The sequence below is a fragment of the Procambarus clarkii genome, chromosome 46 (assembly GCF_040958095.1).
Source record: "Procambarus clarkii isolate CNS0578487 chromosome 46, FALCON_Pclarkii_2.0, whole genome shotgun sequence".
Lineage (NCBI taxonomy): Eukaryota > Metazoa > Arthropoda > Malacostraca > Decapoda > Cambaridae > Procambarus > Procambarus clarkii.
Genome location: NC_091195.1, coordinates 20030300 through 20057390, shown reverse-complemented (window position 1 = coordinate 20057390; position 27091 = coordinate 20030300). Strand labels below are relative to the sequence as shown.

Sequence of the window (27091 nt, the reverse complement as noted above, 5' to 3'; positions counted from 1 at the left end):
GCTTAGATACAGCTAAATTAATTTAACCGTAAACCGCTGGTTTAACTACATATGCTTGTTAGTACAAAATAATAATAATAATAAGAATATTGGTGGTAATTCTAAATTAGTTCATTTATTTTGCACCCCATACCCATCTTGTGGGTGGTAGTGGAAGAACCCCACAATTCATTTAGCTAAGCAAGTTACAATCTTGATGAACTAGTTACAAAGTTCAGTGCACATCGTCACAACTTAATGAAACAGATTTTATGCTGATTTAGTTAAAGGCACACAGTGTGACGTCACTATGACGTCATAATTTTATCCCGGCTCAGGATTTATATTCAGGGTCTCTGTAGTACCGTCGGGTTCATTGTCGACTCACAATCACGAATCCCGGGTTCGAATCCTGTGTGAGACAGAAATACTTTGTCACGTTTCCTGTCACCTAATGCTACTTTTCACCTAGCAGTAAATAGGTACCCTGAAGTTAAGCAACTGTTGTGGGGGTTGCATCCTGGGACCATTAGAATTAGTAGATGGACCTTAATTGTGGGTAGACCTCGATACAAATATAAGCCTAACGTATATACGTACACAGGCTCCCTGTCCCCGACAAAATGAATTATTAATAATTGAACGTATGTAAACAATGTGACGAGAGTTGGCGCACGCGCACTGCCACTCTGCCGGCCGGCTTCCGCAAGGCTCTTGGGGTGTACGTGCGCCATTCTCCTCTTCATCCGGGCAAGATAAGGGTCCTCGGCACCTCCTACAGCCAGCTAGTAAGTATACTGGTACGCTAATATATTCTTTTCCTGGGTGTATACTTTGTATTGTTCATTATATTACGCGTAGTGCTAATGAGTTGTAAATAATCAGTGTGGAAATATTACTAACTGTATGATAGTACCAGAGCGCATGGTTGATGGTGGTGCAATACCGCTAAGTCAGTCATAGCCTCACCCTTGTCAGCTCTTGTTTAGGGTTCCCTAGTGTGTTGAGGCCCTGAAGCTTCCACACCTCCCAGGACTTGTTTAGGGTCCCCAGTGTGTTGAGGCCCTGAAGCTTCCACACCTCCCAGGACTTGGTTAGGGTTCCCCAGTGTGTTGAGGCCCTGAAGCTTCCACACCTCCCAGGACTTGGTTAGGGTTCCCTAGTGTGTTGAGGCCCTGAAGCTTCCACACCTCCCAGGACTTGGTTAGGGTTCCCTAGTGTGTTGAGGCCATGAAGCTTCCACACCTCCCAGGACTTGGTTAGGGTTCCCTAGTGTGTTGAGGCCATGAAGCTTCCACACCTCCCAGGTCTTGGTTAGGGTTCCCCAGTGTGTTGAGGCCCTGAAGCTTCCACACCTCCCAGGACTTGGTTAGGGTTCCCTAGTGTGTTGAGGCCATGAAGCTTCCACACCTCCCAGGACTTGGTTAGGGTTCCCTAGTGTGTTGAGGCCCTGAAGCTTCCACACCTCCCAGGACTTGGTTAGGGTTCCCTAGTGTGTTGAGGCCCTGAAGCTTCCACACCTCCCAGGTCTTGGTTAGGGTTCCCTAGTGTGTTGAGGCCCTGAAGCTTCCACACCTCCCAGGACTTGGTTAGGGTTCCCCAGTGTGTTGAGGCCATGAAGCTTCCACACCTCCCAGGACTTGGTTAGGGTTCCCCAGTGTGTTGAGGCCATGAAGCTTCCACACCTCCCAGGACTTGGTTAGGGTTCCCTAGTGTGTTGAGGCCCTGAAGCTTCCACACCTCCCAGGACTTGGTTAGGGTTCCCCAGTGTGTTGAGGCCCTGAAGCTTCCACACCTCCCAGGACTTGGTTAGGGTTCCCTAGTGTGTTGAGGCCCTGAAGCTTCCACACCTCCCAGGACTTGTTTAGGGTTCCCCAGTGTGTTGAGGCTCTGAAGCTTCCACACCTCCCAGGACTTGGTTAGGGTTCCCCAGTGTGTTGAGGCTCTGAAGCTTCCACACCTCCCAGGACTTGGTTAGGGTTCCCTAGTGTGTTGAGGCCCTGAAGCTTCCACACCTCCCAGGACTTGGTTAGGGTTCCCCAGTGTGTTGAGGCTCTGAAGCTTCCACACCTCCCAGGACTTGTTTAGGGTTCCCCAGTGTGTTGAGGCCCTGAAGCTTCCACATAATGATAATAATAATTAAGGTAATGAACATTTTAATAAAGTTACTTTTTACATATATATATATATATATATATATATATATATATATATATATATATATATATATATATATATATATATATATATATATATATATATATATATATATTGTTGATTGCTGGTGTCGACTTCTTAATGTGTAGTGCCTCGCAGATATCTAGCCGCCTGCTATCGCTATATCTATCGATGATTTCCGTGTTTTTTGTTAAGACTTCTCTGGTGATGGTCTGGTTGTGGGAAGAGATTATATGTTCCTTAATGGAGCCCTGTTGCTTATGCATCGTTAATTGCCTGGAAAGAGATGTTGTTGTCTTGCCTATATACTGAATTCTTTGAGGCTTACAGTCCCCAAGTGGGCATTTGAAGGCATAGACCACATTGGTCTCTTTTAAAGCGTTCTGCTTTGTGTCTGGAGAGTTTCTCATGAGTAGGTTGGCCGTTTTCTTGGTTTTATAGTAGATCGTCAATTGTATCTTCTGATTTTTGTCTGTAGGGATAACGTTTCTACTGACAATATCTTTCAGGACCCTTTCCTCCGTTTTATGGGCTGTGGAAAAGAAGTTCCTGTAAAATAGTCTAATAGGGGGTACAGGTGTTGTGTTAGTTGTCTCTTCAGAGGTTGCATGGCGTTTCACTTCATGATGTCTTCAACGAAACTATTGGAGAAGCCGTTGTTGACTAGGACCTGCCTTACCCTACAGAGTTCTTTATCGACTTGCTTCCATCCTGAGCTGTGGCTGAGAGCACGGTCGACATAAGCGTTAACGACACTCCTCTTGTACCTGTCTGGGCAGTCACTGTTGGCATTCAGGCACATTCCTATGTTTGTTTCCTTAGTGTAGACTGCAGTGTGGAAAACTCTGCTCCTTTCCATGACTGTTACATCTAGAAAGGGCAGCTTCCCATCCTTCTCCATCTCGTAAGTGAAACGCAACACAGAATTCTGCTCAAATGCCTCCTTCAGCTCCTGCTGATGTCTGACATCAGGTACCTGTGTAAAAATGTCGTCAACATACCTGCAGTATATGGCCGGTTTCAAGTTCATGTCGACTAAGACCTTTTGTTCGATGGTACCCATGTAGAAGTTCGCAAACAGGACACCTAGGGGAGAACCCATGGCGACCCCATCTACTTGCTTATACATGTGCCCATCTGGGCTCAAGAAGGGTGCCTCTTTAGTACAAGCTTGGAGTAGTTTCCTTAGAATGTTTTCTGGAATGTCAAGAGAAGTACAGGCCGGATCACGGTACACTCTGTCGGCTATCATCCCGATTGTTTCATCCACAGGTACGTTGGTGAACAGAGATTCTACGTCCAACGAGGCTCTTATCCCTGTGGCCCGTGTTCCCCGCAGCAAGTCAACAAATTCCTTTGGAGACTTCAGGCTGAAGGCGCAAGGGACATAAGGAGTCAGCAAGCCGTTGAGTCGTTTAGTCAGTCTGTACGTGGGTGTGGGTATCTGGCTGATGATTGGCCGAAGTGGGTTTCCAGCCTTGTGTGTCTTGACATTTCCATACGCATATCCAGGTTTATATTCCCCAATAATCTTTGGCAGGTGGAGTCCAGATTTCTTGGCGCTCACAGTTTTGATCAATTTGTTGACCTTTGCTTTCAGTTCGGTTGTAGTGTCCTTCGTTACCCTTTGGAATTTAGTTTGGTCAGAGAGTATGAGGTTCATTTTCGCCAGATATTCGTCTTTTTTAAAAATGACGTATATTGGCGACTTGTCGCCTCTCCTGACAACTATCTCCTTGTTCTCACGAAGGCTCTTAGCTGCCACTTTGAGCTCGGGGGACAGTATGGTGCTTCTGTAGTTGCCTCGATTCTTTCCTCCTTCCGCAATAAGTTCTGCTTGTAAGGTATCTTTGGTGGTGACCTTCTTTTGTGTCTCGAGGTCGAATATGTCGTCCAACAGGATCTCCAACTCCACTTTCCGGGCCATCTCACTCGGTCTGGACATAACGTGACAGTTTATACCCAGATTTAGGAGAGTGACTTGGTCCTCAGTGAGGTTGATTCCTGCAAGGTTCAGGAAGCCATCTCTTGGTCGTGGAATTGCCATAGGTCCTCCATATAACGTTGTTAGTTTCTTGATTATCCTTGTTTCAGTGCTGAGGTGATGTCGGTCTGTGAGGATGTCGAGGTGTTGTTCAATGCGAGTAGGGAGACTTTCATCGATGTTGCTGTTTCTCCATTCGTTTGTAGCATGAAGTAGTTGCGCTTTGTTGTCTTTGATTTCATTTTCTGCCTTGTATATCTGATCACGAATCAGATCTTGGCGATATTTTATCGTGAAGGCTTGATTCCTTGCTGCTGGGTCGTGCGTTTTATATATATATATATATATATATATATATATATATATATATATATATATATATATATATATATATATATATATATATATATATATATATATATATATTACATAAAGCTTTTGTATATTTTTAACTTTAAATATTTACACGCAGATGTTAAATAATGATGATTTTATCAATTCGCTACATGTGTTGTGCAACTTCTGGGTGATATGTAGCCAGTATCAGCAGCCATGATTCCTATCACTGTTATCAGTCTCTTGTGGGTCTTATCTTCATATCTGCGTGTGTGGTGCCCTTCCACACTTCCCAGTTGTTATATATGGCTACACCGTGGCTGTAACCATATATAACTGGTTCTGGATCTTACTGGTTCTGTCATTAAGTGCAACTTAAGTTGAAAATGAAGACTTGCTAGTTCAGAGGGAAGACTGTTGCTAGTTCAGAGGGAAGACTGTTGCTAGTTCAGAGGGAAGACTGTTGCTAGTTCAGAAGACTGTTGCTAGTTCAGAAGGAAGACTGTTGCTAGTTCAGAAGACTGTTGCTAGTTCAGAAGGAAGACTGTTGCTAGTTCAGAAGACTGTTGCTAGTTCAGAAGGAAGACTGTTGCTAGTTCAGAAGACTGTTGCTAGTTCAGAAGGAAGACTGTTGCTAGTTCAGAAGACTGTTGCTAGTTCAGAGGGAAGACTGTTGCTAGTTCAGAAGGAAGACTGTTGCTAGTTCAGAAGACAGACTGTTGCTAGTTCAGAAGACTGTTGCTAGTTCAGAAGGAAGACTGTTGCTAGTTCAGAAGACTGTTGCTAGTTCAGAAGGAAGACTGTTGCTAGTTCAGAAGACTGTTGCTAGTTCAGAAGGAAGACTGTTGCTAGTTCAGAAGACTGTTGCTAGTTCAGAAGACTGGTGCTAGTTCAGAGGGAAGACTGTTGCTAGTTCAGAAGGAAAACTGTTGCTAGTTCAGAACTGTTGCTAGTTCAGAAGGAAGACTGTTGCTAGTTCAGAAGACTGTTGCTAGTTCAGAAGGAAGACTGTTGCTAGTTCAGAAGACTGTTGCTAGTTCAGAAGGAAGACTGTTGCTAGTTCAGAAGGAAGACTGTTGCTAGTTCAGAAGACTGTTGCTAGTTCAGAAGGAAGACTGTTGCTAGTTCAGAAGACTGTTGCTAGTTCAGAAGGAAGACTGTTGCTAGTTCAGAAGACTGTTGCTAGTTCAGAAGACTGGTGCTAGTTCAGAAGACTGGTGCTAGTTCAGAGGGAAGACTGTTGCTAGTTCAAAAGGAAGACTGTTGCTAGTTCAGAAGGAAGACTGTTACTAGTTCAGAGGGAAGACTGTTGCTAGTTCAGAAGGAAGACTGTTGCTAGTTCAGAAGGAAGACTGTTGCTAGTTCAGAAGACTGGTGCTAGTTCAGAAGACTGTTGCTAGTTCAGAAGGAAGACTGGTGCTAGTTCAGAAGACTGTTGCTAGTTCAGAAGGAAGACTGTTGCTAGTTCAGAAGACTGGTGCTAGTTCAGAAGACTGGTGCTAGTTCAGAAGACTGGTGCTAGTTCAGAAGACTGGTGCTAGTTCAGAGGGAAGACTGTTGCTAGTTCAGAAGGAAGACTGGTGCTGGTTCAGAAGACTGTTGCTAGTTCAGAAGGAAGACTGGTGCTAGTTCAGAAGACTGTTGCTAGTTCAGAAGGAAGACTGGTGCTAGTTCAGAAGACTGTTGCTAGTTCAGAAGGAAGACTGGTGCTAGTTCAGAAGACTGTTGCTAGTTCAGAAGAAAGACTGTTGCTAGTTCAGAAGACTGTTGCTAGTTCAGAAGGAAGACTGTTGCTAGTTCAGAAGACTGTTGCTAGTTCAGAAGGAAGACTGGTGCTAGTTCAGAAGACTGGTGCTAGTTCAGAAGACTGTTGCTAGTTCAGAAGAAAGACTGGTGCTAGTTCAGAAGACTTGCTAGTTCAGAAGACTGTTGCTAGTTCAGAAGGAAGACTGGTGCTAGTTCAGAAGGAAGACTGGTGCTAGTTCAGAAGAAAGACTGGTGCTAGTTCAGAAGACTGTTGCTAGTTCAGAAGGAAGACTGGTGCTAGTTCAGAAGACTGTTGCTAGTTCAGAAGAAAGACTGTTGCTAGTTCAGAAGACTGTTGCTAGTTCAGAAGGAAGACTGTTGCTAGTTCAGAAGGAAGACTGGTGCTAGTTCAGAAGACTGTTGCTAGTTCAGAAGAAAGACTGTTGCTAGTTCAGAAGGAAGACTGTTGTTAGTTCAGAAGACTGTTGCTAGTTCAGAAGACTGTTGCTAGTTCAGAAGAAAGACTGTTGCTAGTTCAGAAGACTGTTGCTAGTTCAGAAGGAAGACTGGTGCTAGTTCAGAAGACTGTTGCTAGTTCAGAAGGAAGACTGGTGCTAGTTCAGAAGACTGTTGCTAGTTCAGAAGGAAGACTGGTGCTAGTTCAGAAGACTGTTGCTAGTTCAGAAGAAAGACTGTTGCTAGTTCAGAAGAAAGACTGTTGCTAGTTCAGAAGACTGTTGCTAGTTCAGAAGGAAGACTGTTGCTAGTTCAGAAGACTGTTGCTAGTTCAGAAGGAAGACTGGTGCTAGTTCAGAAGACTGGTGCTAGTTCAGAAGACTGGTGCTAGTTCAGAAGAAAGACTGGTGCTAGTTCAGAAGACTTGCTAGTTCAGAAGACTGTTGCTAGTTCAGAAGGAAGACTGGTGCTAGTTCAGAAGGAAGACTGGTGCTAGTTCAGAAGAAAGACTGGTGCTAGTTCAGAAGACTGGTACTAGTTCAGAAGAAAGACTGGTGCTAGTTCAGAAGACTTGCTAGTTCAGAAGGAAGACTGGTGCTAGTTCAGAAGAAAGACTGGTGCTAGTTCAGAAGACTGTTGCTAGTTCAGAAGAAAGACTGTTGCTAGTTCAGAAGGAAGACTGGTGCTAGTTCAGAAGACTGTTGCTAGTTCAGAAGACTGTTGCTAGTTCAGAAGGAAGACTGGTGCTAGTTCAGAAGACTGTTGCTAGTTCAGAAGAAAGACTGTTGCTAGTTCAGAAGGAAGACTGTTGCTAGTTCAGAAGACTGTTGCTAGTTCAGAAGACTGTTGCTAGTTCAGAAGAAAGACTGTTGCTAGTTCAGAAGGAAGACTGGTGCTGGTTCAGAAGGAAGACTGGTGCTCGTTCAGAAGACTGGTGCTAGTTCAGAAGACTGGTGCTAGTTCAGAAGAAAGACTGTTGCTAGTTCAGAAGACTGGTGCTAGTTCAGAAGAAAGACTGTTGCTAGGTCAGAAGACTGGTGCTAGTTCAGAAGACTGGTGCTAGTTCAGAAGAAAGACTGGTGCTAGTTCAGAAGAAAGACTGGTGCTAGTTCAGAAGACTGTTGCTAGTTCAGAAGGAAGACTGTTGCTAGTTCAGAAGACTGTTGCTAGTTCAGAAGAAAGACTGGTGCTAGTTCAGAAGACTGTTGCTAGTTCAGAAGACTGTTGCTAGTTCAGAAGGAAGACTGGTGCTAGTTCAGAAGACTGTTGCTAGTTCAGAAGGAAGACTGGTGCTAGTTCAGAAGACTGTTGCTAGTTCAGAAGACTGTTGCTAGTTCAGAGGGAAGACTGTTGCTAGTTCAGAGGGAAGACTGTTGCTAGTTCAGAAGGAAGACTGGTGCTAGTTCAGAAGAAAGACTGTTGCTAGTTCAGAAGGAAGACTGGTGCTAGTTCAGAAGACTGTTGCTAGTTCAGAAGGAAGACTGTTGCTAGTTCAGAAGGAAGACTGGTGCTAGTTCAGAAGACTGTTGCTAGTTCAGAAGACTGGTGCTAGTTCAGAAGACTGGTGCTAGTTCAGAAGACTGGTGCTAGTTCAGAAGAAAGACTGGTGCTAGTTCAGAAGAAAGACTGTTGCTAGGTCAGAAGACTGGTGCTAGTTCAGAAGACTGGTGCTAGTTCAGAAGAAAGACTGTTGCTAGGTCAGAAGAAAGACTGTTGCTAGTTCAGAAGACTGTTGCTAGTTCAGAAGACTGTTGCTAGTTCAGAAGAAAGACTGTTGCTAGTTCAGAAGACTGTTGCTAGTTCAGAAGAAAGACTGTTGCTAGTGGGGCCCAGACCAAGCTCCTCCTTTGATCCTCCTGACTAACCCCCTCCCTCCTCTGTGGTAGGTTCGAGCCCCCAAGCCCCAGTGGTGACCACTTCGTCACCTGGCACGGCTCAGTGTCTCATTGTGACTACTGCGCCTTTTAACCCCGACGACACGACGACAACAGGCTGGAAAGGGAGAGGGGAAGAGAGGGGAGGTAGAGAGAAAGAAAAATACAAGTTCAGCTGGGTACCCTAGGAAGAAAATTAATTAATAATTCGAAATTCAGTTTAACATATTGCAAAATCGTAATGGGGGGGGGGTAACTTTGGCACTGTGTTAAATGGCACTCGGTTCATATATGCCATACCCTGTTGGGCACGTACCCAACAGCAATTACTGTTAAAAAAATTGGTGAGGTTAGCCCCAAGGTTCTAGCCTTCAACCTCTGATAGACATTAATTTTTATAGATACAGATTTATTGTTTCGGGTTCTATTTTGTGGCGATATATTTAACAAATTATTATTATCTTTTATATAAATTTTCATCCTTTTGTGTACATGAATTATGTCACATATAATTTTCGTATTCCAAAGAATGTTTAAATAAAGCTTCTTTAATCTCTCTTCGTACGGGAGGGTTCTAATTCTTGAGATCAATTTTGTCATTCTTCCCTTTTCGTGTTCAAGTGAAATTAGTCCATTATATATAGTGGTGAGAGAGGCTAGCCCCAAGGTTCTAGCTTGATAAAATGGATGGTGTGAAGTTGGTAATGTTATTATCTGCCATTATCTTGTTCTGTAAGGACCTGTTAAGATTATGCAGTTCAGTTTGGTCACCATACAATATCATTTATATTGTACGGTGACCAAATTGAACTGCATAATCTTAATAGGCCCTCAAAAGAACAAGATAATGGCAGATAATAACATTCCCAACTTCACACGTCCATTTTCTGTGGGAGAAAATGAGCACCATTATTACTCCAACTCAGAAGTCAACACGGCAGTGATCACAGGAGTTATGTTAAAACATGGAAAGTTTTATGATATAAAATAAAACAAATATACAGGAGGCAGGCTTTGGAATTTTATGTGTTTTATTGTATTCAAAAATGTATTTCTGACCCAATATTTAACACTAATATCTTGTATTAAAAATGCTACATATTTTTTTCCAGATGCCAGAAATCTGAGAGTTAGGAAGACAGAAGAAATTAACTAAAACTGAATAAATTGAAAATAACCAGTAAAGTTGGGACAGTACATTGCATAAACAACAATTACACGTGAACACATTTCCTTAATTATGGTTTATTTGGAAACCACATATATTTTGTAATCAATTAAGTGAACTGTATTGTGGTTGGAGCAGCCGGATCATTACCGACTGGACCCGAGTTTGATTCATTGGCAGTGTGAGACGTCAAGACATGTCTCCTTACACCTGATACCTCTGTTCATTTAGCAGTAACTAAGTACCCGGAAATCAGTCAGGGTTGAATCCTGAGGAAGGACCGTCGTTGGCTTAGGAAAGCCTCAATAAACCTCACAAGTTTCCTGTTCCCAACAGTGGGATTTTGTTTATCGTTTTTAACATAATATAATAACAAAACTAGCGTGGGACATTTACTGCTTTTGTGAAACTTGATAACACTTGTTTGAGGAGAATCATACAGCTCAATATGGCTGCCTTAAGTCCTGTTATCCAACCGGAAGATGTGAACAGACTGCGGTATGGACTGGCTGTGACTAAGGCAGGACGAGACGCGCTAGCAAGTGTGTTTATGTGGTCGTACCGGGGCACCTTCCCAGTAGTGACTTACCTCACTCAGGACTTGGGGTACACCAATGCTCAGTACAGGCGTGTCTTCGATGCTCAACAGAGGGATAAACTCGAAGCTTCCCCTGACGCGGCAACTTTTGACATCACCCTGTTGTATAAACTCCTGCAACGTATGTGTGGTCTGGCTGAGATGAATGACCCCACGTGGACCATTCCAGGGCCTCGGGGACCATCACTTGAACACCTCATTTACAGCCTAAAGCAACACCAAAACACGTTGGCCCATAATGATAATGTGGGGATGTCAGAGCAAGATCTTACGTCAACACTGACGGAGCTCATTGACTTATTGGCCAAGATGCTGGCTGAGGCCGGCGTCCGGTGTGGGACAAACAGCCAGGATGTGGACCACGTGACCAGAGATGTCACCGAGTATATTGGTGGTCTGCTAGCGAAGGTCAGAGAGCCGCTGGATCCCTCAGATGTGGCGTACTTGCCTCAGCTCCGCCAGGATATTAAGGTGTTCAAAAGCCACATCACAGAAGAGGTTAAGCAGATGAGCAAGCAGGAGCTAACTGACGGGTATAAACTGCTGTACCAGATTGTTCCCGCACCCTGGCTCCTCCTCAACATTAACTACAACCCAAGTCTTGCTTTTACACGACTACGACTCCTTGAAGATCCCGTCATAGGGGCAAGACCCTCCCACGCGACCATGGGTCAGGATAACACAAGACCCTCCCATGCTACCATGAATGAGGATATAAAGTATGAAGACATCTTGAGTATGAGACGAGAGGACGGAAGAGTCCCTCAGTGTGTCATCCTGACGGGGGAAGGTGGTATGGGCAAGACAACTTTACTCAAGCTCATCCTCGAGAAGTGGGTAGAGGACCCTGCTGCCATACGTCACCTGGGCACTGAGGACCTCGTTTTCTATGTACAGTGCAGGGACTTACATCTTAATACCTTCGATGATCTCCTCCGCCAGTCGCTACCTCAAACACTTTGTGATTCTGATGCCGACTTCATATTATTTAAGGAGACAATCTTGAGCTTAAATATATTAGTCCTGATTGACGGCTACGACGAGGTCAACGACCATTCAGGAAGGCTGGTGAAGGAGCTGTTGCACCTGCCTGGCAAGGATGTGAGGTTGGTGATAACCACACGGCCGGGGTGGGACCAACAACTGTCACAGCTCGTCCCACACACCAGACCTTGCTACAACATCCTCGTCTTGGGCATCACTCCAGAACGTCGCGTGGAGTTCGCCGAGAGTACCATCAAGGTGCTGGTGGAGGAAGAGAGCCAACAGAGTGTCAAAGAGAAATTTACCCAGCGGCTGGAACAGATGAGTGAGTTCCTGGGCGAGTACCTCAACACTCCACTCACCTTGACCTTGTTGGCGCTGCTGTGTGTCGAGGCTCCAAAAGAATTTAACAATCTCACCACAAACACTCAAGTCTATGAGAAGATTCATGGCTTCATAACCTGCAAACTGGTGTCCAGACTCACAGACAAACATGTGGTTGACCCCATAGGAAAATGTGATAAGTTTTTGTTGTTCTTTGAAGAGATTAGTTTAAGAGGGATCAAGAGGAAGGAGTACGACCTTTGGCCGGAGACGGAAGCGGAGATTAGGGAGAAGTGTAACATTCTGGGACTGCCGCAGGAGGAGGTCTTGTCCAACTATTTCACAAGAACCAGCTACCGTCGGGGCCTCAATGTGGTGTGGGTGTTTGGCTATTTTCACGCCAGGTACCAGGAGTATTGTGCCAGCAGGGGGCTGGTCGCTCAGTTGAGGAAGGAGGGAGAAGGAGGCTATCGAGAACAACAGTGTGTGTCAGAGAAAAGCTCGAGAATTACTGACCTCCTGAAGGATGTTGTGCATACGCAAATAAGCTTCTCGCCAGATCATCTGCAGGAATCAGACGTCATGACAGACGAAATTGTTGAGCGTTCCAGATGGCAGAGCATTTTACTCAGCACTACCGGTGTGCTGAGTGCCGAAGGAGAAGAGCACAAGTTCATTACTCATATAGTTGATCTTCTGTGCGAAATGGAAAAAAAATCGATTGATGACGAGCTGTTGAAGCACGTAGCAGAGTCCCGCGAGAGTAAGCACGTCATCCAAGCCGTGTGTGAGAAGCTGCGTACAAAACACAAGTGGTCAATAAGCAGTGTTCTCTCGTGTGTTTTCCTGCCGCCTGTTCTGAGGGAGGTGACGCCTGAGGAAATCTTCCTGTGCTTAGACGATACACCACAATTAAACCAACTCCTGTCTGCACTGTCTGAGCTTGCAAATAATGTAGTAACCATAGACATACAATTTGAAGGTCCTCTTTACAGCAGAGATAGAAATAACGACTTATCATACAAATTTTTGGAAAGGCTGACAGCCCCTGGCAGTCAGTGTACTTTAAAGTGGTTTAAAGGTTACTTGTCTGAAGCAGCCATACCCCTCCTGCCTCACACCCTCGAAGTCCTTGACCTGCGCCTCACACTACATCAACTGCCTGTCTTCATACATCACCTGCCAAGCCTTCCGAGTCTAGAAGACCTAGGTAAATATTTATGTTTTCCACATAATTTTAAGTGTCATATTAACAACAAAACAATAGACGAAGTGCTTCATTCCTCAGGTTTAATATGATAGTTCAGACACGTTGCTTACAAATATAGCCACCTTAAGGGCGACAAACTCCCTGAACCTTACCTTAAGGTGCTTCCGGGGCTTAGCGTCCCCGCGGCCCGGTCGTCGACCAGGCCTCCTGGTTGCCGGACTGATCAACCAGGCTGTTGGACGCGGCTGCTCGCAGCCTGACGTATGAGTCACAGCCTGGTTGATCAGGTATCCTTTGGAGGTGCTTATCCAGTTCTCTCTTGAACACTGTGAGGGGTCGGCCAGTTATGCCCCTTATGTGTAGTGGAAGCGTGTTGAACAGTCTCGGGCCTCTGATGTTGATAGTTCTCTCTTGAACACTGTGAGGGGTCGGCCAGTTATGTCCCTTATGTGTAGTGGAAGCGTGTTGAACAGTCTCGGGCCTCTGATGTTGATAGTTCTCTCTTGAACACTGTGAGGGGTCGGCCAGTTATGCCCCTTATGTGTAGTGGAAGCGTGTTGAACAGTCTCGGACCTCTGATGTTGATAGAGTTCTCTCTCAGAGTACCAGTTGCACCTCTGTTTTTCAACGGGGGTATTCTGCACATCCTGCTATGTCTTCTGGTCTCATGTGATGTTATTTCTGTGTGCAGGTTTGGGACCAGCCCCTCTAATATTTTCCACGTGTAAATTATTATGTATCTCTCCCGCCTGCGCTCAAGGGAGTACAGTTTTAGGCTCTTTAGTCGGTCCCAATAGTTTAGATGTTTTACTGAGTGGATTCTAGCAGTAAAGGATCTCTGCACGCTCTCCAGGTCAGCAATTTCTCCAGTTTTGAAAGGGGCTGTCATTGTGCAGCAGTACTCTACTCTAGAGAGCACTAGCGTTTTGAAGAGTATCATCATCTTTTCACATCTCTTTGAACAGCTAACTTCCAAACTTTCTGCAGCTGTATATATTATTGAGTATAAATAACTACTTGAAGTAGTTAGCGACGCCATACTTTTGGTTCACATGATTTTTATTTTTGACCTGATAACAAAAAATGAGGCCTGGTCAAGGAACGGGTCGCCGAAACACTAAGCCCCGAAATCATCTCAAGAAGATAACCTTGACTTTTGGCGGCCTTTATAGATAACCTTTACCTGTGACCTTGACTCATGACACAGATGGCCTTGAGAACTTGATCCTTGGTCCATTTTGCCTTCTTCTGACCTTGATCCAAATGACCTTCCACTGTGGCCTTGACTCTTGGTCAAGACATTCACAATATAATAAAAATATGACACAGGACCTCCTGATATGTTCACAACATATTGGTTTTGAGACATGTTGGTGATATGAAATAATTCCAACATTAGACACAAAAGCTTCATTGTTGAGCGTCAGCATAGTTTGTTGCTTGATGAGATCTAATGCAACGCTTTGTATTCTCGCTGCTTCCTCTCCTTCCCTGCAAGATTCACGATGCTTCCTGTCCTTCCCTGCAAGATTCACGATGCTTCCTCTCCTTCTCTGCAAGATTCACGATGCTTCCTGTCCTTCCCTGCAAGATTCACGATGCTTCCTCTCCTTCTCTGCAAGATTCACGATGCTTCCTCTCCTTCCCTGCAAGATTCACGATGCTTCCTCTCCTTCCCTGCAAGATTCACGATGCTTCCTCTCCTTCCCTGCAAGATTCACGATGCTTCCTGTCCTTCCCTGCAAGATTCACGATGCTTCCTGTCCTTCCCTGCAAGATTCACGATGCTTCCTGTCCTTTCTCTCTCTCTTACCCACATTAATTACTGTCAAACAGACAGTTAATTAATCAAGGCAAATTACGTTCAAGTTCAAGTATGTTTATTGAGATAAGAAAGAAATACATCTCAAAGGGATAGAGTAGTTTAGGCTATTTCTACCCCCTTACAAATTACAATAATGCAAATTACATTAACTCAAGGCTATCATTTAAGACAGCTTACCAAACAAGAATTATAGTCACCCCCTGGACTAATTACGTTAAATACAATGCTTCAACGGACAGTTATCACAACAATGGAAATTACTTCACTGACTTTTCAATTAATAATTGAAGATTACCTAAATTCCTTGTCACGCAGACAAATCAGGACACGTTAACACTAGGCTTCACTACACACTGCTTAATTAATAACACGCCACAAGATTAAAACACAACACGGATCACAATATCAAAGCAATTAATAAATCACAATTAATTCAGTCCCCGTGGTGCAGTGGTAAGACACTCGCCTGGCGTTCCGCGAGCGCTTTGTCATGCAACCCGTTCTCGCAAATTTAATAAGTCAATATTGACTTATTAACTACGTGCATGGGTGATATACTAAACATAATAGATACCCTTAAAAAGATTCATAGAAAACACCGACCTTACCTAACCTTGTTAGTATCTTAAGATAAGCATCTTATTGCTTCGTAATTACAATTATTACTTAACCTATACCTATTATAGGTTAGGTAATAATTGTAATTACGAAGCAATAAGATGCGTATCTTAAGATACTAACAAGGTTAGGTAAGGTCGGTGTTTTCTATGAATCTTTTTAAGGGTATCTATTATGTTAAGTATGTCACCTATGCACATATTTAATAAGTCAATATTGACTTATTAAATTTGCGAGAACGGGTTGTGTCATGGGTTCGTATCCTGGCCGGGGAGGATTTACTGGGCGCAAATCCTTAACTGTAGCCTCTGTTTAACTCAACAGTAAAATGTGTACTTGGTTGTAACAAGGATTCTTCGCGGCGGGGATCGTATTCCAGGGACCTGCCCGAGACGCTACGCGTACTAGTGGCTCTACAACAATGTATTTCTTGAATACATACAAGATATATATACTACAAGAATATACTCTTGTATATATCTCAAAAAAAAAATTAATCAATAATAACACAGTATACAACAATTCAGGTTATCATTCAGACTAACCCTTACTCACTGTCATCTCACTGGTTTTCTCCAGGAAAAGGAACATACAGTATACATGGAAAATACTATAATATGTATGGTATCATTTAACCTTACAACAACACACTGCAATAATCTGGTGCTCAGTTCATGGCTCTCCCCTCTCCCTCCTTCTCCCCTTCCTTTTGTCCTTGTCCATTCACCCCTTCCCCCATTGCCTCATTCCTTTTCCCTTCCCCTCTCCAGTTGTCAGTCCGACCCTCTGGTCACTCTCCCCCCCCCCTCCTTGTTGGCAGTTCCTGCCATATCCTACTCAAGTCAAATTACCCTTTAGGTAGGTGGTCAAGTCACTTGTTCCCCCATATTCCTATTTCTCCAATTTCCTCCAATCGTTGTCTCCCAGTCCTTCCAATCCCCTTTTCCAATCCGTTTCCCCTCTCCTGCCTTCGCCACTAACCATTTGACAGACTTAGGACCAGTGACGAATTACCGTAGTTCTCAAGTTTCGAGTGAGGGGGGGGGGGTTGGGAGCCAGAACGATGATATGCAATAACTCAACAACGGCACTGTCAATGGGACAGACAATAACATGCACAATAATAATATTACACAATAACTAAATGTGTGGTGTATGTGAAGCTCACATTCACAGACGAGTGTAATATCGTGATATCACACAGATAAACACGCATACACCGTCAGGGGTGTCTTCACCTATACCTGTGTCAGGTATGAGAAGGTGAGAACTGTAGTTGATTCATCAGATCATCACAGACAGACACAATAAAACAATGACAAGATCTTGTACTTACAGGTAGGGTACCTCTCATTCATTCACTCACTCAGGCACATTTATGCAAGAACTAGTAGGTGGCCTGACAGCTGGGCGCTCGTTCTGATGTGAGACCATTGGCGTGTTGGAAATTTCCAACACTAATACAATATTATTGTATTATTATTATAAACTAGTGTTAAAATATACTAATTACTGTAGTTACTAAAAATTTACTAACAGTAGGGTTCACATGAACTAATAATCATATCTGTATAATAATACTGGAATTCTTACGAAACCAAGCTCCAGTATTGCGTCAGATTCTACCTAGTTAAACACATTTATATCCAGTGTGTTAGAGAATTGAATGTGATTCTCTAAAATCATCAGTATTCTGTGTGATAATTATTTACGGATAACATAACTCCCAAATAATTCCAAATCGAGAGTTTTTAGTTCCAATTGTTATCAAGTAATAAATTTAACGTCACGCGTGAATGCCAGGGAGAACACTAAAATCTTCTCCATTTCTTGCTTACTACCATAAGACGAGAAAGTAATAATATTTAACTCCCTAGAATTACAACCCAGTCTTTATTAAAGCATTTTAGCCACAACTACGCGAAATAATATTATTCGTGATAAATAATTTCTGTGGCGAATGCGAGACGCGAGCGGAGAGGGAGACGCCATTGTGATTTGTGGCTCGAGGAGGACAAGACGCCAGAGTGCGGCGTGAAGTCACATGTTGCGGAATTGAGCAACAAGTTTTGGTGTCAGAGTCTAGGACACGTTACGGTGAAGTTGTCAGCAAGATTTAACCTGATACTCATCATAGAACTAGTTAATTTTGTTCTACGTGATCTGTCGTGACCGGCCAACTAAACGCGTCGACATTCAAGCCAAGCTATCAACCACGTGTTCGCCATTGTGAGAGTGCCCGCCAAACACACACCGAAACTACGACGTTGGTACAACGTTCGAGCAAGTTTTAACACCTAACCAGTTATAACAACCAATATAGCAAGTTGTAACAACGTTCTAATACGTCATAAACACGTTAAGCCAAAATGTAACAACTTTATTACAAGTTGTAACAAGCGGAAAATAGAGACAGTTTCGGTTTGTGTTTCCAGGGTGGAGCTTGGGATGCGGTTTCGGCAAGCCTCAACTTAATCTGTACCCCTTAGCTAAGTATATATATATATAAGTCCCTTTTGATGCATCATTAGAGATTGTATATGTCGGGGTAGCTTGTCGTTACATTGAGCAACCTCAACAAAACCCATGTTAGTATTCTAACTAATTTATTTTCCATTTCCATGAATATAGATATTTTAGTAGCCTAGTGCATTGCTACGTAATATCTCTTAAATTAAAGCTCGCGTGTGAAGAATCCACGAGCTGTTACCTTACCCGGGTTATTCATCTCCCAGTGTTCTACGAGGAATTCCGGAGATCCCGAGGATGATTCGTAACTGATGTCTTTGAAATCGTCTTCAAGCTAAGACTTTTCGTATTTCCTTAATTATTCAGATTTTCATTATTTTATCATTTAATGGAATGCTGTGTACACTGGAGATAATACGTGTTTATTAGAACGATTAATTTCTGATGTTAATGATCTATATATTTACTGGTGATAAATTTTCTATTGATTTCTTTAATTGGTCATAAGATTAGGCTATTACACAATGAACTGGTGCACGAACCACACTAGTTCCTAGACGTATATTAAGTTCTAGCAATAACCCCCCAATGTAGGTGTTTGAGGCTTTGATTCAAGTAAATTATCTATACAGCCCATTAATTATTTAAGTGATTATACTTCCTAATATTTAGCCATAGACACTGGTTCTTACAGGAATTTCTAATGATCACTTTTTTATTAGTTTCCCTCTTTTCTATAAAAGCAGGTGGTCCTTCGTAATTGATTTCATTACTTTAATAATTAAATAAATAGAGTCAAGCCCAAATGTCCCACATGGCGACAGGCTTTCTCACAAACCATACTTGACACAGGGGTACTCGCAGGAGGGCACGCTGTATGTCAACAGACACACGCACACATTTGATGGCACAGGCGGTGAGTAAGGTGGTGACGTCACATAGTGTGAGGCAGGGCGGCTCGAGGTACCGAGGTACTAGGTACACGCTCTGGACCGAGTGGCGGCTGATTATATGATACCATGAGGTACAATGTGTTAAAGTCACACACAGGTTACTTAGGCAGCGGCACTGCCTTAGTTCACTCTAGGTCCCTCACAACGATCTTTGTCACCAGGGGTTACCTGATACCAGTCTGTTTCACTCTGGTGATTTTGTCACTAGGCTTCTGAACGATATATTCACAGTTGCGATTCTGGGCGAGCATTGGTAAATCGAAAAGACGCTGAGTTTAACTTGACGGTGAGGAATGGACGGTGTTCTTCTGTCTATTGGCCGATAGAAAGAACAGGACACGTCCTCTATGCAAGGGCTCCCTCACGTGAATGCCCTTGCCAGCGGCTGTAGGGCATCTCGTGGGACACACAAGGGATTACAATTTGATCAATAGCATTGCAGCAAATGAGTGGGAACCAATCATATTGATCGTTCCCTGATCAGTAGCAGAGGTGACGTAATGAACACGTCACAGTTGTTATCCTCCAATGCGCTGACCCCAGAGGTCAGTCGCCTCGCTGGCGTCTCCTCTCCCTCTGTCACGCTTGCATCTCCTATGCACTCACTGACCCTATGGCCAGTAACTTCCCTGTATCTACTTCCTGCCTGGACATACGGCGGCCTCCGTATTATAAACGCATGCTTGCTTAAGTGGGCATCCCGGAGATACCCAACACGACAGATTACTATCCAGGGTTAACAGAGATAGGGCTTGTGCACAAGGATCGGTGCACTGTGTACTGCAATGAGCCATTCAAGTCAGCTGTGGGAGAATCCTGAGAGACCATTCTCTCACAGGAGTCGTATTTCCTGGGAAAATTAACATTAAGAATCTGCCTGAAACGCGATGCATGCTTGTCTCTTTATAAGAATGTAAAATCTCTTGTATACATAAATAAATACAAAATTAAAAAGAATATCATCAGCAACAGTTACATTGGCCAACATAAGAACTGCATTTATAAACTTGTGTTAAGAATCATTCAGAACCTTGTACACCATATTTGTCAGATCAATCCTGGAGTATGCAGCTTCAACCTGGAGTCCATACCTAATTAAACACAAGACGAAATTAGTGAAGATTCAGAGGTATGCCACCAAACTAGTCCCAGGGCTGAGAGGTTGAATTAATTACGAGGAAAGGCTGCGGGAGCTAAACCTCACGTCCCTGGAAGATAGAAGGGTAAAGGAAGACATGATAATCACCTTCAATATTCTTAGGGGAGTTGACAGGCTGGACATTAAGAAACTATTTAGCATGTGTGGAACACGCACAAGGGGACACAGGTGGAAACTGAGTACCTAAATGAGCCACAGAGATATTAGATTTTTTTTTTCAGTGTCAGAGTAGTTAACAAATGGAATGCATTAGGCAGTGATGTGGTGGAGGTTGACTCCATACACAGTTTCAAATGTAGATATGTTAAAACCCAATAGGCTCAGGAACCTGCACACCAGTTAACCGAGAGTCGGGACCAAAGAGCCGAAGCTCAACCCCCCGTAAGCACAACTAGGTGAGTTCCCGCCAGTAAGAGTCTTAGCATGTCTGCCTGTTATATCTTAGAACATAGCAGTAATGACAGTGAGTATATCTCATGTGTGTCTTTTTCAGAGATTACCGTAGACGCCAGGGAGGACACGGAGCTGACTAACATGCCCAGTCAGTTATACAAGGGAAGGAAGCTCAAGGTGACGATCAGCCCGGCCCTAACCGCTGACAACCCTCTCATAGACTGGTGCTGTCAGCTGACGGCTCAACTGTGTCCTAGCACTTTCGGAGGGTATGATGTCCTGGACTTAACACTCAAAGATCTCACTAGTACGTATTGACTACATTTTAACACGCGAATGTATTTGACTTTGTTGTTTAGTTACAGTCTTTCTAGATTAACCGTTTAATTTTACATATTATTCAAATTCAAATGTTTATTCAGGTAAAGTACATACATACAAGGTGTGATACAAACATTGAAAAACAAGCTACAATGTTTATGGAATAAGCTACAGCCCCAATACTTCAAAATGATCCCGGCCATTGTTTAAATTCAAATTCAAAAATTCAAATGTTTATTCAGGTAAAGTATATACATACAATGTGTGATACAAATATTGATGAATTTATAGAGCTAGTACATACAATGTTTTAGACAAACATTGTCTTAATTAAGTAAAGGTGATGTTTTCTCACAGACATAATAACATAGGATAAAAACCTACACTTAGGTAATTTCTGATAGTTATGTAAAGATTTACACCAAGTCTTTCGCACTCTCCTGAGTGTTTTGTTAAGGTCTGAGTGTGTGGTTAGAATGAGACTTACATCTCAACGATTGGCATTAGTTGTTAAGATGCAAGTCTCGTCCTAATTACACACTCAGACCTTGACACAAGCACTCAAGAGAGTGCGAAAGACTTGGTGTAAATCTTTACATACATATCACAAATTAGATAAGTGTGGATTTTTATCCTATTGTCTTGAGTAATACAAGCTAGATTTACTTATTGTAAGTTTTCTTTGGCATAAGTGTGTGGAGTAGCCAGGTGTGGGCTTCGGTGCTCCCTTTTATCTGAAGGTGTGGGGGACATGGGATGAGCAGCCAGGTGTGGGCTTCAGTGCTCCCTTTCATCTGAAGGTGTGGGGGCATGGGGAGAGCAGCCAGGTGTGGGCTTCAGTGTTCTCTCTCATCTACAGGTGAAAAAGGGAAGAGACTTCTGCGAGAACTTCACCGGAGGGGCGTCAAAGGCAACTGCCTCTGTCTTACCATCAAGGACAATAAGAGGAAAAAGAAGGAACTCAAAAATGTTGGTGTGTTGCTTAAAAATTTTAAGCATCTTCATGTAGTGTAGGCTGTTGAGGTCCAGCATGATGACGACCAATACTGTACAAGGATATATCTAAGAGGTTAATTTTATATCACCAGCAGCGACACCCCTCCTCCCGATAAAATAAAATATTAATAATATTAACACTTAACTTACTGCTTGCTGCTGTTGTCAATCAACAATGGAGTACACACTGGAGAGTCTCCCTGTAAGCAAGCGTCTTATGTATGGAGAAGGGGTTCACCTTATTTGGGGAAATTGAAATTGAAATAAGTTTATTGATGTAAAATACACACAAAGGGATGAGGTAGCTCAAGCTATTCTCACCCCGTTCAGTACATCGTGTTAATACATACATAGACACACATCACAAACAATGAACATATTACCGAACATTCTGAGAGATAAACATATACATTTCCTCCTTCACAAGTAGTATGGTATTATTTGGGGAATCGGCTCAAATCTTGCCTATATATGTCATGAGTACACAACCCGCTGAGCCACCGTGACTTACCCTCACTCATCTTGCTTTGGGATAACCTCCTTCCAGTTCCCCCTTTATAATATTATATCTGCTCTCGATCAATCTGCAACTGTTTTTCTCTCTCTCTTTCTAGAAATTTCTCACCAGGACAAGTGCAAAGGCAAGTTGTCTACAAACATTTATTAACAAAAATACAAAGAATCAAGAAATAATAGCCTACTATCATCAGGTCCCACAAACTAACATCACGCTTATATAATACTGCTGCTCCAACGAGTACAGTACACAAAGGTGCTGCTTTAATCCTCGCCAGCACCCCCCCCCCCCCCCCCCCCCTCTCTCACAGTCTGGGCCAAGCAACTCGCATATAAATTAATTCAGACGAGAAAATACTAAATGCTCTCACCTTGCACTGCATCATTCACAACATGAATTCATGCATTCCCTCAAACAACAATGATGTCCATATAATTCTCTGTATAATGTCCTGAGGCCCACCACTAAAACCATCCATCAATGGCTCCTCAAACTAGGTAAGTACTCCTGCAATCTCTGCAATGTTGCTGCTTCAACTTGCAACTCAAGTTGCTTCAATGTTGGCTTTTGCAGGCGATGAGTCACAATAACGTGGCTGAAGTATGTTGACCAGACCACACACTAGAAGTTGAAGGGACGACGACGTTTCGGTCCGGCCTGGACCATTCTCAAGTCGATTGTGATGAGGACAGGTAGGGACAGGCAATAAATAGGCAAGAGAGAGCTGAGGAGGAAAGTAAGGTGTAGGGAATAGTAGTAATAATGAGAACTGCAGAAAGCCTATTGGCCCATACGAGGCAGCTCCTATTATAACCTATTGGCTGTTGACCCTTAGCATTTATAAAGTCACACCTTTCAAGTTTTAATTGTCACATGTTGCAGAGGTCAGGTCGCACCATGTGACCTCGCTCTCTGCTAAGCTGATAATTGCAGACGGGTTGTTGTGTGCTTTCCATTAAACAAGCCACTGTCTAGGTGTGGTAGGTCTGGTAGGCAAAGATTAGCTCCCGGTCCCCCCTTAAATACCCGTGGAATTGAACACACAGATGCTGCAACCCATCCTCCGAATTGACAGTACGGTTTAATACTAAGTGTAATAAATACATTTCTTGACTGTCATCCATAGTACATAATTGCACTTATGGGGCTGTTACATTTACCTCCCTATTTATTCTCCTCGTTTTCTGTTAAGACACTCAGAATTTTAGGATGAAGTTTTGAAGTTCAATTAGTTACACACAAATTTTTAAATATCAGGAATTTCTTTTTCAGTTTTATTAAACAATAGAGATTTTATACAAAATTTGAAAATATCCCGAGTTACTTTACAATTTACTGAAATATTTTAGTTTCGTTTTATTTATTTTATAAAACTGTAATATCAATATAGCTATAGATTAAGTACTAATTGTAATTAAGAAGCAATAAAATGATTATCTTCAAAAACTAAGACGGTTAGGTCATGGTTTTCTATTCAGCTTTTCAAGTAATCTCAAATATTCACAATATATTTGACAGTACGGTTTAATACTAAGTGAAAATAAGTGCAATTCCTGACTGCCATACATAGTACATAATTGCACTTATGGGGCTGTTACATTTACCTCCACATTTTTGGAGGACGAGCTGGATATACAGAGAGAGAGAAACACAGAGAGAGAGAGAGAGAGAGAGAGAGAAACAGAGAGAGAAACAGAGAGAGAAACAGAGAGAGAGAGAGAAACAGAGAGAGAGAGAGAAACAGAGAGAGAGAGAGAGAAACAGAGAGAGAGAGAGAGAAACAGAGAGAGAGAGAGACAGAGAGAGAGAGAGAGAGAAACAGAGAGAGAGAGAGAGAGGTAGGTTCCAGCAGCCAGACCAGTCCTGTTCCAGGCCAGTTGGGGACTCTGTCAGCCATACCACCCCCTCCACTTAACCATCTTATTCTCAGAGACTATGGAGAGTAAAATTGTAAGGCTGACATATATTGTTTTCAAATTTAAGTTGTGTGTGATTTTCAGGGGCAGTCAGCCATAGTTGCTCTCAAATTCTTGTGTGATGACTCAAAGTCTGAATTAATGTTGATATTTGAACATACAAATGAATATAATAGTAAATATATAATGGATTAACGTACTTTTTAATTGTTTTTAATTCTGATCCCTAGATCTTGGATTCCTTTTTATGATATAGGGAAAGCTAGAGTGGAGAGCACTCTGAAGTGTACTTACTAAAGATACAAATACAAATACAAATATTTATTCAGGTAAAGTACATACATACAAGGTAAGGTACAAAAGTTGATAGATTTATAGATAGTGCTAGTACATACAATGCCTAAAGCCACTATTACGCAAAGCGTTTCGGGCAGGAAAAACTTAAATGACTAAAGCTTAATACTAATTGAGCATAAAGAGTAAAATGAAAACAAGAAATGAAAACATAGCTGAAAAAGCAGCACAAATACAATTCTGTCGACAAACAGCGCTCTTTAAAAAAACAGACATTGGTTGACAATAGAGGGGTAAGGTAGGTTACAGGGAATTTATTAGGTATAGCTTCGTTTTTATCTTAAACAGGTTGAGAGAGGTACAGTCTTTAACATGGTTGGGAAGGTCATTCCACATTCTGGGCCCCTTGATTTGTAGAACATTTCTAGTTTGATTAAGTCGTACTCTAGGAATATCAAAACTGTATTTATTTCTGGTGTGGTGCTCATGGGTTCTGTTACAACCTTCTATGAAGCTTTTGAGGTCAGGATTGGCATTACAGTTTAGCGTTTTATATATGTATAATACACATGAGAGAATGTGCAGTGACTTAATGTCTAACATATTCAGAGATTTGAGTAGGGGTACCGAGTGATGTCTGGGGCCAGAGTTGGATATTGTCCTAATAGCAGCTTTGTGTTGAGTAATTAGAGGACGTAAATGATTTTGGGTAGTAGAGCCCCAAGCACAAATACCATAGTTGAGATATGGATAGATAAGGGAGTAATAGAGAGTCACCAGGGCAGGGCGGGGTACATAATACCTGATCTTAGAAAGAATGCCCACAGTTTTTGAAACTTTTTTTGATATATTTAGAATGTGTCCCTGGAAATTCAGCTTGTGGTCAATGAGAATGCCAAGGAATTTGCCATCTAATTTGTTACAAATTTGGGTATTGTTTATTTTGAGATTTATTTGATTAGAGGATTTATTGCCAAACAGAATATAGAAAGTTTTGTCAATGTTAAGGGTGAGTTTGTTGGCAGTTAGCCAAAGATGGACTTTATTTAGCTCAGTATTTACTGTGGCATTTAGAGCAAGGGGGTCAGGACTGGAGTAAATGAAGATTGTGTCGTCAGCAAACAGAATTGGTTTGAGGTGTTGGGAGGCATTTGGAAGGTCATTAATGTAGATGAGAAAGAGGAGAGGGCCAAGTATGGTGCCCTGAGGAACACCAATGTTGATGGGTAGGGTGGGAGAAATTGTATTATTCACAGAAACATACTGGAGCCTGTCAGTAAGGTAGGATTTGAGGTATTGCAGGGAGTGACCTCTGACTCCATAATGATGTAATTTAAGAAGAAGGTTTTGGTGGTTGACAGTGTCAAAAGCTTTACGCAGGTCCACAAATAACCCAACAGGGAACTCATTTTTATCAAGAGCTGTATGAATCGAGTTAAGCATACTAATAAGTGCATCGTTAGTGCTTTTTTGGGTCTGAAGCCATATTGGCAAGGGCTAAGTATATTGTGTTTGGCTAGATACGAGTAAAGCTGCTTATAGATTAGTTTTTCAAAAATTTGACAAGTTTGGCAGGATTGATATAGGTAACTGTATTACCTATACATGTACATGCTTACAGTTGTTATGTGATAACATCAGATAATATTGTGGTACAGACAAGTTCTTGTCATATAAATAACTTGAATGGATGGTGGCAGCACTTTCTTCCTCTTTCCTTCTTTTCCTTCTCCTTAGCCCTTCCTTCTACCCTCCCTCTACCTCCCTCATTCTATGAGTTTTCATCTTTTCTTTCTCAAAATTTTACTGACACGATTTGGTATACTGGGGGTATGGATGCACTTTGGGAACCTGGTGGTATGAAAAGTTTTGGTATGTTGGTGTGAATAGATTTGGAAATTTATATACTAGCATTTTTTACACTTCAACAAAAAAGTCAAAATTTTTAATATTGTTTATTGTATCACTGTTGTATTAGTTTAGGCAACTGTATTAGTTTAGACTGTTGTATTAGTTAAGGGATCTTACAGTAACTATTGTAGTTGTAATCTTAGTAGCATTTTATATATTGAGAATTTCTCTGACTTAGTCCGAGTGAACCCAATTATCATGATGATCAAATCCATGATGATTATCATGATGATACAGTCTCCGTGGTGTAGTGGTAAGACACTCGCCTGGCGTTCCGCGAGCGCTATGTCATGGGTTCGTATCCTGGCCGGGGAGGATTTACTGGGCGCCAATCCTTAACTGTAGCCTCTGTTTAACGCAACAGTAAAATGTGTACTTGGTTGTAACAAGGATTCTTCGCGGCGGGGATCGTATTCCAGGGACCTGCCCGAAACGCTACGCGTACTAGTGGCTCTACAACAATGTAACAACTCTTCTATATATCTCAAAAAAAAAAAAAAAAAATCAAATCCATGATGAGTATCATGATGATCAAACAGGATCCTAGACAGACCTTTATTGCTATAAGATGCTTAATGTATAATTAAATACAATAAGTAGTCTACTGTAACTTACCATAATACAGTAAGCAGCATGCTGTATATATATTTTAATACTGTATCATATGTACACTTGCTCGAATACAGTACCTCGCCTTAAGTATACTTATTTTTATAATAATAAGTAATACAAATAATTGAATATTTTTTAAATTACAATAATTTATTACAGTAAAACAGTTTACTGTACAAGTATTTTAATGCAAAAACTAGCCTTCTGCACCTATGTAAATTTAGAAGTGTCACCTGTACGATTTCTTTAATAAAGAAGGTAGCCTATGTA

The 27091-nt window shown here is 42.3% G+C and overlaps 1 protein-coding gene across 2 annotated transcripts; it reads left to right on the top strand.

Annotated features, from left to right (window-relative positions):
- The first annotated feature begins 611 nt into the window (after positions 1 to 611).
- Positions 612 to 27091, top strand: LOC138350662 (uncharacterized). 2 transcript variants are annotated; one of them, XM_069301790.1, is made up of 4 exons: positions 612 to 767; positions 9666 to 12837; positions 20355 to 20561; positions 21435 to 27091. In XM_069301790.1, exons 2-4 carry the CDS (start codon positions 10170 to 10172, stop codon positions 21587 to 21589), a joined length of 3030 nt encoding a protein of 1009 aa, XP_069157891.1. In that variant the 5' UTR covers positions 612 to 767; positions 9666 to 10169; the 3' UTR covers positions 21590 to 27091. The 2 variants fall into 2 exon arrangements, with proteins under 2 accessions (XP_069157891.1, XP_069157893.1); XM_069301792.1 differs by having other exon boundaries at positions 669 to 779.